At 54.3% G+C, this 15,157-nt stretch overlaps 1 protein-coding gene across 3 annotated transcripts in view; it reads right to left on the bottom strand.

Moving 5' to 3' along the window:
• LOC128834496 (uncharacterized) overlaps positions 1-13,499 on the bottom strand; it is a 48,178-nt gene extending 34,679 nt beyond the window's left edge. For 2 of the 3 annotated variants that reach the window (XM_054023296.1, XM_054023293.1), the window contains exons 1-4: positions 13,394-13,499; positions 12,751-12,819; positions 9,681-11,076; positions 5,093-5,200 (exon numbers count right to left, since the gene is read on the bottom strand). In XM_054023296.1, coding sequence (XP_053879271.1) covers positions 5,093-5,200; positions 9,681-10,103 — 531 coding nt within the window. In that variant the 5' untranslated portion in view covers positions 10,104-11,076; positions 12,751-12,819; positions 13,394-13,499. The remainder of the gene's footprint in view (positions 1-5,092; positions 5,201-9,680; positions 11,077-12,750; positions 12,820-13,393) is intronic. The other variant, XM_054023295.1, reaches the window with a different exon arrangement.
• Between the last annotated feature and the right edge of the window lie 1,658 nt (positions 13,500-15,157).

The following is a 15,157-nucleotide window of genomic DNA, read 5'->3' on the forward strand; positions in this document are numbered from 1 at the left end:
CATTTCCTCTCCCTTATGTTACACAGGAATTGCTTTACTGGATCTTCCCTCAGCTATATCCAGATAGGGTCTCTGACAGTTGCCAGTAGCCCATGCTTCAGAGGAAAGTGAAAGAAACCCTACAGTAGGGAGTTGTAAGAGAACCTGCTCCTGTGAAAAGTTTCCCCCTAACACCCATCAGTTAGAGGTTGGCTTACGTCTAGAAGCAGAAGATTTCACAACCCTTCCAAAACTTTCTCTCTCTTAAAAATCCTTATTATTGTATCTAAGGACATTCTCATTCTCCAGACAAATCTCCAGTCTTTGTTGAATCCTGCTAAGTTCTTGGTTTTTGACTTCAATGGTATCTAGTGGCAATGAGTTCCACAGCCCAATTGTGCACTGCATGAAGAGGGGTTTACTTTGGTTAGTTTCAAACATACCACCTTTCAAATTCCCTGGATGTGCCCTATTCTAGTGGTATGAAGAGAATGGCCTGATCTACTTTCTCTACACTTCATTAGCTTGTATCCTTTGATACATCTATTTATCTCCTCTCTAAAATAAACAATGCCAATTTTTTCAATCTCTCTTCACTCTGAAGTGTTTCCAGGTCTCTAATCAATCTTATGGCCCATCTCTATTTCGTCTAGTTTCTTTGTGAGACGGATGAGCAGAACGGGCATAATCCAGATTTGTACAATGACATTTTTATATGTTCTGTATCATTCTCCATCCCATTCCTCATGCATCTGAACATTGGTTCCCTTTTTGGACAGCAGCTCCCTACTGAGCAGTCTTTACTGAGCTGTCCTCAATGATGCTCAGGTCTTTTTCCTGAGCTGACCCAGTTAATTTAGAACCCCGTAAGAGGGGTTCTAGAACAATTGTATAGTGGGGGTGCTGACAGCCATCAAACCAAACTGTAAGCCTTGTATATGATGGAAATCGTTTCAAGCCAGGGGGTGCAGCAGCACCCCCCACACCCCTACTTCCAGCACCTATGCCCTGTAAGGTGTATGAGTAGTTCAAACTATTCCCTCCAATGTGCATTACTTTGTATTTGTCACCACTCACTCTCACCCATCATCGTGGTGCCTATTTACCTAGCTTGGTTAGATCCCTCTGAAGTTCCTCACACTCTTCTCTGGACTTGACTAACTTAAATAATTTTGTGCTAGCTACAGATGTTCCCACTTCCCGACTCACTCCCTTTTCCAGATGAACACATCTGTCAAACAGCGCTGGTCTCAGTCTGGAGCCTTGGCTCACCTCACTGCTAACCTTCGCCATGTTGAAAATCAACCAGTTATTCGGACTCTCTGTTTTCCGTCTCCGCCAGTCTGCGATCTGTGATGGTATTTTGCCTCTCGCCCCATGGCTACATAGTTTTCTTAATAGCCTCCTGTGCAGGACTTAATCAAAGGCTTTTTGGAAGTCCAAATAACTTATGTCAACCACTTTGCCTTTATCCACTATTTTATTGACATGTTCAAAGGAGTTTTGATAGATCGGATTCTCCTCGGCAGAAGCCACGCTGGTTAGTCCCCATGATTAGATATGTGGTTTATAATTCCTACTTTTAATCATCATATGATGGCAATAAGGTGGGCTGTAATTCCCAGCATCACCCTTCTTCCTATTTAGAGGCAGGGACAACATGTGCTGCTCTTCAGTCCTCTGGTAAGTAGCTGATTTTAGTGAAACTGAATATTTTTGTGAGGCGCTCAGACATTTGTTGCACTCTCTTGGCATCCCCATTCCCGCCCCCCCACGCCGCCCTGCCCCAGCTGCCTCCTCCTCCTTCTCAAGTCTGGCCCCAACCCCTAGCCCTCAAGCACAACATCAAAGCACAGAGTTATCTTGGAAGTTTCCCTCTACTCCTCCCACAGAGCACAGGGAGCCATCAGCATTGTGTCAATTGCACTCAGCCAGAAAATGGAGTGGAGCAGCCTGGGAGCCCACTGCCCTCTAACATGGCCATGGCAGGAATGGGGATCACCCCTGTCCCAAAGGATCTCTCTCCACATATTTAAGCTACTTTGCAATGTGACAGATGTTGTGTTTTCTGCTCAAGGAGTGGAAATAGCAGGGGGGCTGCAGGTCAGGAGTGAGGGGCGCTGGCAGAGCTGTGTGAGGGGAGCCCAGGGACAGGAATAGTGCGGGGTGGAGAGGAGGACCAGAAATGAAAGGCATTAGCAGACCTGCATCAGGAGGAAGTTTGCTTAGTACCATCTCTCTGAGTATTGCCTGGTTCTCTTACTTTCAGCCGCCTCCTGCTAAAAGGAATAAAATTCAGCCAATAGAGAAATGGTTCTGGAGCTCTGTCCTCCTGGGGAAGGGGCTGCAGTGCCCTGATCCCACACCCATGCCTGCCCCCACCAGACTCCGAGGGCCCTGGGGACAGGGTTTTCCTCGCCCGAACATCCAGTGCTCTTTAGTGATGAGCAGAGCTCCAAAGCAAGAGAGCAACTGAAAGAAAAGGGCGATTCGCCTGCCTGTCTCCCTCCCTCCCCACATGGTGCTTCTTCGTTCCCCAGGAGCTCAGCCTACAGCTCCTCCAGGGGCATCTGGAGAGTCTTATTTGAAGTAACTCATAAAGGGGGAGAAGCTCTGCATTTCCTTTGGGGTTTCGCTCTCGTGGTCCGCACTGACGGAATGTTCTGTCCGGGATCCAGCTCCGACGGGGGCGACGGCTAAGGTCAGCCAGAGACGGAACTGGCCTTCCTCCAAGCTCAGCCCAAGGTCCAGCTGCACAAACCCCTGCGGAGGGCCAGGGTTGTGAGGATCTCATGTCCTGCTGCATGGAGGGAGCTCAGTGCCAGCCTCTCCTGGGAGACGGAGCAGACCCAGAAGCCTGGCATTGTACCAGCTACGGACATGCCCCACAGATCTTACAGTCCGGGCACAGGAGGCACAAGGACAGGGATCAGGCAGTTGCCAGGCAGTAGAGTGTGATGTGCCATGGTTTTAATAGTGAGGGTTGTATGCGCACCCCGAGGAGGGAACATAGGGCCTAGTGGATCCGGTTGGAAAGGGGCAGATCAAGGCACAGCACTTGGCACGGAGTAGGGAGAGGTGGAAAAAGGCTGCACTGTGGGTGGTGAGTTGGGCAGCTTATCAATACAGCTGTATTCTTGCAGGACAATTCCCCCCACCCCCAGCGGGACTGCTTGCTGAGCCAGACCTCCTGAGCAGCCCTGCTGCAGAAGGCAAGAAAAATCTGGAGATTGGTTCATGTAAAGGCCATACACCCCCGGCCAAGGGGTCAAGGCCAAACCAGGACGCAGCCAGGTTACAGCAGCAGCCTCTCCTTAGAACACAGCAGCAGCCATGCAGCCTGTGGCACACACTGGCTGAAGAACTCTGGCCAGACTTCCATGTCCCGGGTCCCTTGGGCCCAGGACCTTATTGCTCTATGGCCAGTGCCAAGGGGCTCTCCTGTCCCTCTCTGTGCCTCATTTTGGGGTGCCCCATTCTGCTCCCAGGAAGCCTCCAACAGCCTCTGGGGGCTCAAATTCTGTTTGAATGGGGGACCAGACATCCTGGCCATCACCCCAGCGCTTTGGCGAGAGAAGGCAGGAGTGGTATGACAGCTGCACTGTCCACAGGAGACTCAAGCTCAGAGCTCCAGCAACAGGATCCGGGGAAAGAATAAAACAGCTGGAAAATGAGGCTTGATCCAAATTGGGTGGACAAACCCCTCCCCCATACAATCCCAAACCAAGCCAGCAGGCACTCTGCTCACTGCCTCCTTCAACAAACCTGCGACCCTCACCTAGCCCTCTTACCAAACCTGCCCTTACATCAGGGCTGGACTAAGGCAATCCAGGGCCCTAGACACGCCCCCTATGGGGGTCACCATGCCATGGGCATGCATGGCTCTGCACCTGGCCCCAACCCCACTTGGGTCACCTGTACCAGAGCCCTAGGCTGGGTTGGTGGGAAGCCCCACCCTCCCTGAATCACTGCTCCCTGTCTTCAGGTGGACTGGGATCCATCCCTGGGAAGGGAAGATTCTGCCCTCAGCCACTGTAGCAGAGGACTTGGGGGAGGGGGAATTTGCAACACCACCCTAGCAATGAGGGTCTCCCCAACACACAGAGTGTTCTGCTGGGATGGTGTCAGACAGTGGGGATGACCTGGAGCAGCGGAGTTACCAGATACAGATGGGGCAGCCGCAGCGTACCCCCATCAGAGCACTCGTTTCAGGCTCTTGGCAGATCTCACTGCGCTCTTTACACGTGGACCACATTTTTCCAGCTTTTCTGCACAACCACGAGGGCTAGAAAAATAGTTTTAAAAAAAACCCTGGAAAGAGATTCTGATGCTGTCATGCGACTCCAGGAGCCGGGGCTCTGGGCACAGTCCATGGTACCTTCATGCAGCCTTGCTTAAATAAGCAGCAGCAACACTTGTGCGCTGGGACGCTCAGCGACAGGGCTACAGCCAGCAGAGACTCTGCTAACACTGTTACTGTTTCCCCAGGAGACCAGAAGCAGGGCACAGAGAGGCCACTGAGGAATGGAAGCCTGAGGAGGGAGGGGTGGGATGCTGCTTCCTTTCAGGTAACCATCCCTGGACTCTCCAGCCCCCCTCACCTTCCTGTTTAAACACTCAGCCCGTTCCCTTTGCTGCTGCAGCCCTCCCCACACTAGGCCATTCAAATGGCTGGAAGCCCAGGATGTGTCTGCACCAGTTATGCACTTTTCAGAGCAGGATCTGAGGCACCCCCCTGCCCTGCCCTGGACGGAGGCGGCTCACTGCTGAGCCCGCTGGGCCTGCTTTACAGACATGACAAGCTCGCTCAGTTATAGGGATTGACCTTCGTACAAAACTCAGCCTCAAACTCCAGAGCTGGCAAGCATGTTGCCCCATTGGGTCAGGTTTGCCATGAAGCCCCTAAATGAGAGTCTTCGTTAGCCCCTGCTCCACTGGCTTTTCATCACAACCGCAGGCCTGGGAGGAGGGATCTCACTTTTCCCAGCTACCCTTGTGCTCAGGAAATGTCCCCTGCAGACCACATTCACACAGCACCAAACCAACCTAGAATATCCCACCCCAGTACAAGACCCACACAGGCCCTTATAAATCAAGAGAACCAGGGACATACCATATGGAAGGGAGGACCTTTGTCCACCGGAGAGCAGAAATCACCAGCAAGGGGGCTCCTGGCCTCCTGCTTTTCTTCCTCCACATCCACTTCCTTTCTGAGAAAGACCTAGAGGTGGAGAAGCAGCGGTCTGTAAGGGCTGAGTCTCACCCACCCACCAAGAGAGGTCTGGAGACCTCTTCGCCGAGCAGCCAAAGCCTGGGCTCCTTGGATAGGGGCTTTCAGGTGTAGACCCCCCCAAAGGTCACAGTGACATGCTGCCTGTGTTTGCCTGAACCCCCACCACCCTCCTGTTAGCGGCTGTTGATCGTGCTAGGAAAGGGTTAAGTGGGCTTGGCTGCCTCTCTGAGGCAGGTGGCTCAGCAGCCCACCTGTTTGGGAAGAGACGATCTAGGGTGTGGGCTGAGCTGGCCCATGTTGTTACCTCGTTACTGTTAATAGAGCCAGAAAGAGAGAGGGGTGGGATTGGTTGGACTCTGCAGTGTGTGGACTGTGTTTCAGAGCAGGCTGGGAAGTATACCCAGGACTTCTAGGATACTGGATGCTTGCAATCCTCCCATCTGGCAGAGAGACGGGTCATCTTTAACATCTGGAGTCACTTCTACTCTTATAGTACAGGGGAAAAACAGCTGGAAGAGAAGCCAGTAATAGGGGCTCGCTTACTGTGCAGAGAGAGTCCTTGGGGTATGTGCTAGTCACTCCCTATCTTTCATATCGTCCCTTTGGGAATCACAGCACCATAACACCGCCCACGTCCTGAGCTCCTGCCATCGGAGGGGCTCAAAGCACTCTGCAAACATTAGCTCCACCTCACACAGCCCCCTCGGAGGTGGGTCAATACCGTTAGCCCCATTTTACAAACAGGGAAGAGGAAAGACTTGTCCAAGGGTACACAACACGTTTGTGGCAGAGCGGGGAATAGAACCCAGGATTCCTGGTCACACCTGCTCTAACCAATAGACAATACTCCTTCCCTGCGAAAGCCATTCTAGGCCAAGTCTTGCTCACCACCTTCCATCACAGGAATAGGCTTCAATGGGGCTCCTGATGGGAGTGAGGCATGCAGGTCTGGACCCCATGGGTATGTCTATGCTTCAAAACAAACCCCGTGGCAGCGAGTCTCAGAGCCCGGGTCTAGAGACTCAGGCTCACAGAGCTAAAAACAGCTGTGTAGATGTTCCCACTCGGGCTCTGAACCCATTCCCTCCCCAGCCTTTAGTGCCACTGCTGCAGTCATCCTGGCTTGGCTCTGTTGGGATGGCTATATATAGAGCCCTGTGCGGATACAGAATCTGTATCTGCATCCGATCTGCAAACATGGTCCACGGAAATCTGCGTGAGCAGATTCGGATATCTGCAGATATCATGCGGCTATGCGCAGATTTGCAGGGCTCTAGCTATATGTGTAAGTGTCAGGCAGCAGCAAACGTCCTAGGAATCGTTGTAGCTGACACACCCTGGGAGTCCTCTCGCTACCATTTCCCTGGCACCTACGCTACACGCACACCCTGTATTGCCTCTGGCAGGCTCAAGCAGCCCTGCAGCAGCACTATCTACCTCATCTTCACTGGAGGAGGCAGCCCACCCTGAGCAGGAAAGGGGACATGAGGCGGCAATGGATGATCAGAGACAGCAGAAAAGGCTAACTGAGCTGAACACTCCCAGACAGAACCATCCTGGCAGCTGTGGGATGAGCAGATCTCAGAGGGAGCAGGGCTCTCCTTGCCCAGCCAGTACCCACAGGTCTGATCCCCCCCCCCAGAGGTGACGGATACATATGTACATTAGCGTCTATCCTGTTTGTGGAAAGGCAGGTGGTTAGAGACACTAAGCGGCTGCTGCTGTGCCAGGCACAGTATCCTGGGAACCACTCATGGGCAGTCCTGTCCCCACGCCCATTGTGGCCTGCTCAGCCCTTCCCCACCCAGCGCTCAGCAATGGGAGATAAGCCTGCAGGTGACACAGGCACGTTATACACACTGTGCCTCGCAGTTCACCAGCTTCAGGAAAACAGGGCTGTCAGCATGCGATGACCTCATCCTTCCTGCCGAACTGCTGCGCGCTTGCCCAGCCCCAGCCCCTCCAGCAGACAGCTCCGGAGTGCACGTGAAATGAAGAACTAAGTTAGGCCTCGCCTTGCTTTGGGGGCTGGAGGCGGCAAATGAGAGGCTGGTGCCCCAGACTGGCTGGGACTTTCAATGCCAGCCACTACCATGTAAACCAGAGCCACCCAGAGGAGGAACCAGCACAGACCCCATAGGGCTCAATGCCAGGGAGACAAGCGTGTGCACACGCACACACATGTTCTTGGCTGAGGATTCAGGGTCATCTTAGAGGACTCTTCCTTGGGGTCTAATGAGATAGTGCAGTGAGGTAATGTGTTAGTGGGTCACCACTGAGAACCTGGACATCAATCCTGATTTCACTCAAGTGAAATGAGCTTAGTGGCCTCAGTTTACCCTCCAGAAAATGCTTCTCTGCATCACAAACCACAATGTTAATTTGGCATATCCGTTTGCACACATGAGGGCTGGAACAGCGGGGAGAGATGGGAGGGACCAGGGGGCTACAATTCAGGATCAAAGGGCATTGAAAGAGCTGTGTGTCGGAAGTCCAGGATGGGAATAACAGCGGGGGCTGCAGGCCAGGAGTGAAGCGCATCAGCAGAACTGTGCGTGGGGAGCCAAGGACTGGAATAGCAGGGAGAGGGGACCGCAGGCCAGGAGTAAAGGGCACAGACAGAGCCCAGGGCTGGGATAGCAGTGGGGGCTGCAGGCCAAGAATAAGTGTGTACTAACATGTTGTTCTCTCTCTCTTCCAGCCCCACTCACTCTGTCTGGATATTATAGTTCCTTCTCTTCTAACCCAGCTTCCACTCCAGCACACTGTACTCCTCCTAACATGTCCTGACTCCCTGTCAGCCCTCTGTCCTTCCCTCTCTCACAAAGCCCTATTTCACAGGCCTCCCCTCCCTTTCCGCCCCCTTCTGTGGGGGCTGACCCACTCACTCAATCTCTCAAGTCCCCCAAATAACAGGGGGAAAAAAAGCAATTATTGCACGTCCCCTCCCCACCCAAAAAAGAGGAGGCAAAGGATCTATGAGAATCCCCCTTTCATTGCCCGAGCTGGGGACTCAGTCAAGCTGCCTAGCGGGAGTCCCCAGCTCGGGCAATGAAAGGAGGGGGGGGGAAAGTGGGAACAGGCTGAGTGGCTGTTGGGTTTCCAGAAATGCCGGGGGGGCCGCATCCTCCTGCAGGCCATCCAGAAACCGGAGCAGGAAACAAAAGTGGGGGGATGGGGAGGCCACCATGGACTTCGCCCTGAAGCTGGAGAAAACCGTCAACGAGGCACTGCTGGACCTGCACATGTGCGATTTCCTGGAGACCCAGTACCTGGATGAGGAGGTGAAGCTCCTCAAGAAGCTGGGCAACCACGTGACCAACCTGCGGCATGTGGGGGCCCAAGGCGGGGCTGGGCGAGTATGTCTTCGACCGGCTCACCCTGGGCGACAGCAGCTGAGCCCCGAGCTGCCTGCGGTGCCAGCCCTTTAAATCCTGCTTCCCAGCCGGAGACCCCCCTCCTCCTCCCCTCGCCTGCCGATCATGGGGGGACCTGCCCCCTCCAAAGTCCGTAACTGGCATTGAATAAAAGCTTGGCATTAGCAAAAAAAGATCTGCCTGTGTGCTGAGCACACCAGAGGCTTGCGTGAGGCTGTCTGGCCTTTACTGGCACTGAAGCTCAGAGGTTTGGCGATCACGTACTCTGCTCTCTTCCCAGTCTTGCCCCACTATGAAAGCAGCTGTTTTGGGGTTAAATCATGGGGAGTTTCTACTTGAGATCTCAGCTGCTTTCTCCCAACACCAGCCTTAGGCCACCAAGGGGGTCTTCTGAGCTCAAGCATCAAGCAATTAGACGAGGCGTGTGTTCGAGTGGTTAGAGCACAGGTGACTGGCTGTCAGGACTCCTAGGTTCTGTTCCTGACTCTGACATAATGTGTGATCCCTGGAAGAGACCTTCCCCTCTGAGCCTCAGCTTCCCTATCTGTAAAAGGGGAATAATGATACTGCCCCCCCCTGCTTAAAATTGCTGTGAGGTCCCCAAAGGAGAGGTGTGGGGATTACCACAGTGATTCAGAGAGAGGAGCCCTCAGGAGCGCTTGAATGCAGATGTATCCCCAAAGGCATGCTCATCTTCTTGTCTCCAAACTCCCCCTCGCCCTCACTGTGGGTTTCTTCTCCCTGGGGGTGGGGGTAATGTTGCCTCTACAGGCTCACGTGGTTGGTGCTCCTACTGGTCTTCAATAACAGGACAAACAGAGAAGCAACCGAGCTCCAGGGCCCTTTACAAGAAGGGACGTCCTTCCCCGAGAGAGACCCATGTTTGTCTCCCTCCACACATTGCCTGTGCTATCGCCTCTCACTGGGAAGGAAAGAGAGCAGCAGACATGGAGACTCCCATAGCTGAGGACTGGGGGGGCGGGGGACAGATCTAGCCCTGATGTAACAGAGAGGCAACTGCAGAGCAACAGAGCACAGCAAAGGACCGTATCTATACAGGGTCCTGGGGCCAGGGTACAAAGAGTCCTTACCTTGAACTGAGCCTTCCCTGGTCTGCTGTTGTTGTTGTTGTGATTCCTCTCACAGCTGGTCCGGACTGGGCCCTTAGACACCCCTTCCTTGCCTGGGCCAGGCTCCCCATGCCAGTTAGATAGCGTGATCTTCTTAATGGAGCGGGCTAGTGAGTTGCGGTTGAGCTGGTCCTCGTCGGTGATGCCCTCCTCAGTTGGGCTGGTGCTCCGGAACCCACCTCCAGTGGGCACAGGGCTGGACTGGGCCCGAGCCAAGTACAGGGGGACACACTCATTGAGGTTCTGGCGCAGGGCACGGTTATCCAGGCCAGCCATGGTGTCATCAGGACAGGAGTCCCCAGGGAAGTCCACCGTGCACTTGGGCAGGGAGAGCTTGGTGCTGATGGTGAAGGGCTGGATTTTCCTCGCCGTGCTGCCGGACATCCTCCCCCAAACATCAGCCTTGTGGAGTCCCCAGGAGATTGTGGGGGATATCACAACCCCAAACTCCCCACCCGCTGCTGCCAAAGGAGAGGTGAGGCAGAGAAGGATCCAGCCAGCAGCCTGCAAACCTCGAGGCAAGGAAACGACACAGGATTTCAGCTGAACTCCGCCTCCAGAAACAGAGATGGAGAAGCCCCAGTTGGTGCCGTCTAGTCCGTCCCCCAGGGCCCAGGGCCAGATCACTCCCCAGGCTTCTGTCCAGCCTCCTTTGAAATGGCCCAAAGCGTAGGGCTTCCAACCGTTCCGAAAGGCGAAAGTCACAAAATAACCATCTCAGGCCCCTTGGGGGAGCCAAGGGAAGGGATCCCCTTCCAGAGGGACTGTCAGAAAACAGGAGCTGAAGAGTGGTAGAGAAGAAGGGAGGTGAGGGGGGGGATGGATCCCATCTTCAGACCAAGATGATGAAAATGATCCTCCCAGGAAAAGGCTGGAAACGGGGCAGCTCTGCAGAGCTGAGATGGAGAGTGATGAGTCTGCTCCCAGGGGGCAGGCCTGTCTCCCGCAGGGTGTTGAGAGACCTTCCCCCACTCCCAGGCTGGCTGCTGGGGGTCTCTCCTCCCCCCTCGGTGGGCTCCGTGTTCTCCCCTGGGCTGGCCAGAGCAGGCGCAGGGTGCTCTCCTCTGCTGGCAGACTTCGCTCCCCCTCCCTGGCTGGGTGCACGGCGCTGTCCCCCCAGCACCGGGGGAGGCTCGAGGTCTCAGTCGTCCGCCTTCTTGCGCAGGTTGAGGATGCAGAGCAGGCAGGTGAGCACCGCCTCGCGGGACTCCCGAGAGCCCAAGCGGGCCCCCAGGCGCCGGAGCAGCGGCAGGAGGCGCTTGCGAGCCAGGAGCAGCAGGCGGGCGAGGAGGGTGCGCAGCAGCGGCAGCAGGAGCAGCGGAGCGGGCATGCTGCGCTCAGGGCGCCGGGCCGGGCTCTGCGGGGCAGACGCACAGTGGGGTCAGCAGCCCGGGCAGGCGGTGCATCCTGCCCGCCCGCAGCGGGGATCCAGCCCCGCGGGGCTCACGCCTCTCCAGCCCTGCCAGCCCCGCGGCGTCCGTCCCCCTCCCTCGTCCCGGCTCCCCCTCCCCCGCGCGGACCCAGCCCGTCCGGCAGGCAATTCCTGAGCATGAGGTCATGCGGCTCCCGAGCTCACTTCCAGCCCCGTTCCCCGGGGCTGTAGCGGGGGCCCGGGGCGCTGCCCGGCATTGCAGCCCGCCGCGCAGCAGGGGCCGTGATCACAACCGCCGCCCGCGCGCCGCCCTGCCCCGCGGCTCTCTGCTGCCCCCTGGCGCAGCGCGCGGACTGGGGCCGGGGAGGGAACATCATCTCCGAATGTGCCCGGCGTTGTCCAGGCAACCGAGCGCCGGAGGCGATGATGCAATTGAATTCCACCGGGATGGGCGGCGGAGCGGCCCTCGGCAAGGAAACTTCTCCGGGCGCCATGGCAACGGGGAACGGGGGGGCGCTGCTGGGCCAACCCTCCGGCTCCCGTCCGCTCTGCAGGGCCAGGACCACCACCTCTGCTGGCCCCTTGCCCCAGCCAGGCGCCTTCCCCCCGCGCCCCCCCGGGAACTGCCCGCGGCCCTCTCGCTGCCTGGCCCTGGCTCCTTGGCAGCACCCTAGCGGGGCTCAGCCTTACCTCTGCAGAGGTCTCAGCAAGGGGATACTCTGGTCAGGTGCCTGTGTTATATAATAGGGTAGCAAACTCCTGAGTGCCAGTGAGAGCCAGATCTAGGGGGTGGACTCAGAACTGTTCTGCTGTGAGTCATAGGCCCCATACTGCCAGCAGCTCATGGGAAATCGTTAGGTCTAGTAGTAGGTGCCTGGGCTCTTATAGCAAGAGTTCTATTCTTGCTGCCCCAGTGAAATTTCCCATGGCCACAGCATGCAGCATAGTGGCAGAGGTGACAATAGATTTTCTAATACAATGCATGGGGAAATCTGTCCATGGGGAACTAGGAAAAGCTACCTAGTAGGACTGGATCTTTGTCCAGCCATCTGATATATTTCTGTGGCCTCCATCACCATAGGTTTTGAGCACGTCACAATCTTTAGTGTATTGATCCTCACAACACCCTGTGGGGCAGAGCTATCATCCCCACATTATAAATGGGGAACAGAGAGACTAAAGTTGAAGAACACACAGGAAGTCTGTGGGAACTGAACCTATGTCTCCTTAGTCCTTGGCCAGTATCCCAGCTAGGGTGACCAGACCGCAAATGTGAAAAATCGGGACAGGGGTGGGAGGTAATAGGAGCCTATATAAGAAAAAGACCCAAAAATCGGGACTGTCCCTATAAAATCAGGACATCTGGTCACCCTAATCCCAGCCCCTGGACCATCCTTCCTGAGGCTGCCTTTAAAAGTGGTCACCTGTGACTGAAAGCTGCATATTGGAGGTGCGCAGCCTCAGGCAAATCTCACTATCTGTTATGAATAGCAGGGAACATGCCAGCTTAGTAAAGCACCCTCTATATTTATGAATTGGGATACATGGTAGTGCCTGCCCAAGAGAAGCTGGAGGATCCAACCCTACACCACCAGCAAGAGGAGCTCAGCTAACAGTAGCTCTGCCTTGGACTGTGTATTTTACACTCAGCCTTCTTACCACAAGCTCAGCAACAGTTTTCCCCTTGGGCAGCTCTCACGCTCGAGATGGCCTGTACCTGGGAAAAATCTAGGAAGACAAGAAAAATACTCATGGTAAAATAGTCCCCCTTTCATGCAGCCAAGGAGGCATGGGTAGATTTGTGGGCCTGCTCCAGCAAACACTTTGCTATCTTGAGTAGCCCTATCGCAGCCTGTGGAGTAACCCAAGGAAGGATTCAGTCCAAGGGTTGAATTTTATACAGAGCAATGGCTTCTTTAATAGCTCACTGCCAGCAGTCTTGATCTTGATCTTGTCTCCTGTCCCCATCTTCGTCCTCCGCCGCTCTGGCGCACACTGTCTGCTTGCATCCCTGTTCTCAGAGCAATGAAAATGCCCAGCTCCAAACAGCACCTCTTCATGATTAGACCAGGGTGAGGTTATTGTAGCAGAGAAATGTGACCCTGCCCCCCAAACAAACAGCCCTAGCCCGCAGCTTCTGAGTGTCCCATAGAGCAAGGGTGCCAAACGCTGCTGAGGGAGAAAGGTGCCCCCATGGATCAACCCTGTCTTGGGATGCACCCTTGAGCTCTGGGGCCCCAGCACAGATTCCAAATGGAAATCAGCCCTAAGAGAGGACCCATATAACCCGAATGGCTCTTACAGTTGTTGGGATCCTTCCTTCTCCGGGATTGCTCAGGGAACGTCCCTGGATCTTTCCCCAAAGAGGAGCCTTCACTGCCCCAGCTCCCCCTGACAACCTGACCTGTCTCCAGCACAAACAGAAATAATGTCCCCAGCAATGAGAAACAACAAAAATTCCCCTCCTCACCAGCTGCCCCTTTAAACTCTCGCTTCGGAGGGGGGGGGGAAGGCACATGCTCGGTGTAAGTGATAGTGCTCGACCCCATGACCCCATCTGTCGGGATGGTCGTGCTGGCTCCCGGCACATGCAAGGCGGTTAGCGCTGGGGGCAGAAGGAGGGGATTGCCTTAACAACATCTGTCCTGCACAATAACACAGTTTGGCGGCAGCAGCAGTGCAGGGTTCTGTTTCAGTACAAGGCCCTATTGAAACCCCAAACAGGCGGCTGAGTTAAAAATACAGCCAACCCCCCACAGCAACTGCTGCCCTGTCACCCACACCCTGCTCCTCACTGTCTGCTGCTTCCCCTGGGGAGAGTAATATATCCAAATAACACAGGCACTTGTGCTTCAGCCTAGGAGAAAGTGGGTATGGGGAGTGGGGGGACATAGTCACTGGCATTCAGGGCTGGTCCATAGCTCTCAGAAGGAATGGAGGACTCAGCAGCAGAAGTAATCTTTACGGGTGTTAGGAGCAAGTTGACCACAGCCCATAAGAGGCACTGTAATCTAGTGTCATTGGGGGCTCCAGAGGCTATGAGGCTGGCCCTCCGAGGGTGTAGTAACTATAGTTTCTAAGGCCACCTGGCAGCTGTTTGCGAGCTCTGCTGTAACCTAAGGGTGTCCTGCATGAAGACTCTGGGAACCTTAGCCAGTGCTACCTACTTTATTTTGGTTCCCGCTGGCTGTCCAATAGGGAAGATATTTATACTTTGGGAGAAAAGGGGCCTTGCTCGGTGTTCTCCCATTCTCCCTTTGTTATGCCCCTACCCCTCAAAAATCCAACCTTTCACTCTGGCCCAAGAGAGCTACAGCCCAACAACCCTGTTCCAAGCACTGTCCAGATCGGGTCTTTTTTAAGCATTTCAAGGTGCTCAGTCTCCATGCGGCCATCAACCAGGGGAGTGAAGGACCAAGCTGAGGATGAGAACCTGTATTCCAAATTTAGTTCCCCCTGCAGACCTGCCCATTCATGCAAAATGTGCCACAGGATCTGGGGTCCTGAGCAATTTCCATCCACTTGGATGCTAGCGATGGGTATTGGTGCCATGTAGATCGTAGTGGGGAGTGCTACTTTTGGGTATTGATGCCACTTACATTCTAGTGTCAGGTAAGAACACTATTGCACTCATGCAAATTGCTATGTGGAAACATGAGGCTTTTTCTTTCTTGCTGTCTCCAAAACATGAATAATCATTGGGAATCGTTTAAGAACACCTTACTAGATGCCCCAAAAGCCACAATATAATGAATATAAATCAGAAGTTAGAAATTGTATAAAATTGATAAGGGAAGCCAAGGGATACAAGGAGAAATCTATGGCCAGCAGACTTAAGGGCAAAAGAAGTTGTTTTTGAAATATATTAGGAACAAAAAGAAACCTGGCAAAGAATTGGTCCATTGCTAGATGGAAATGGTAAAATTATCAAAAATAATGCAGAAAAGGCACAGGTATTCAATAAATATTTCGGTTCTATGATTGGGGAAAAACAGGTGATGCAGTCTCATCATATGGTGATGATAACACTCTTCCCACTCCACTTGTATCTCTGGAGGATGTTAAA

Source organism: Malaclemys terrapin, chromosome 3 (genome assembly GCF_027887155.1).
Source record: "Malaclemys terrapin pileata isolate rMalTer1 chromosome 3, rMalTer1.hap1, whole genome shotgun sequence".
NCBI lineage: Eukaryota > Metazoa > Chordata > Testudines > Emydidae > Malaclemys > Malaclemys terrapin.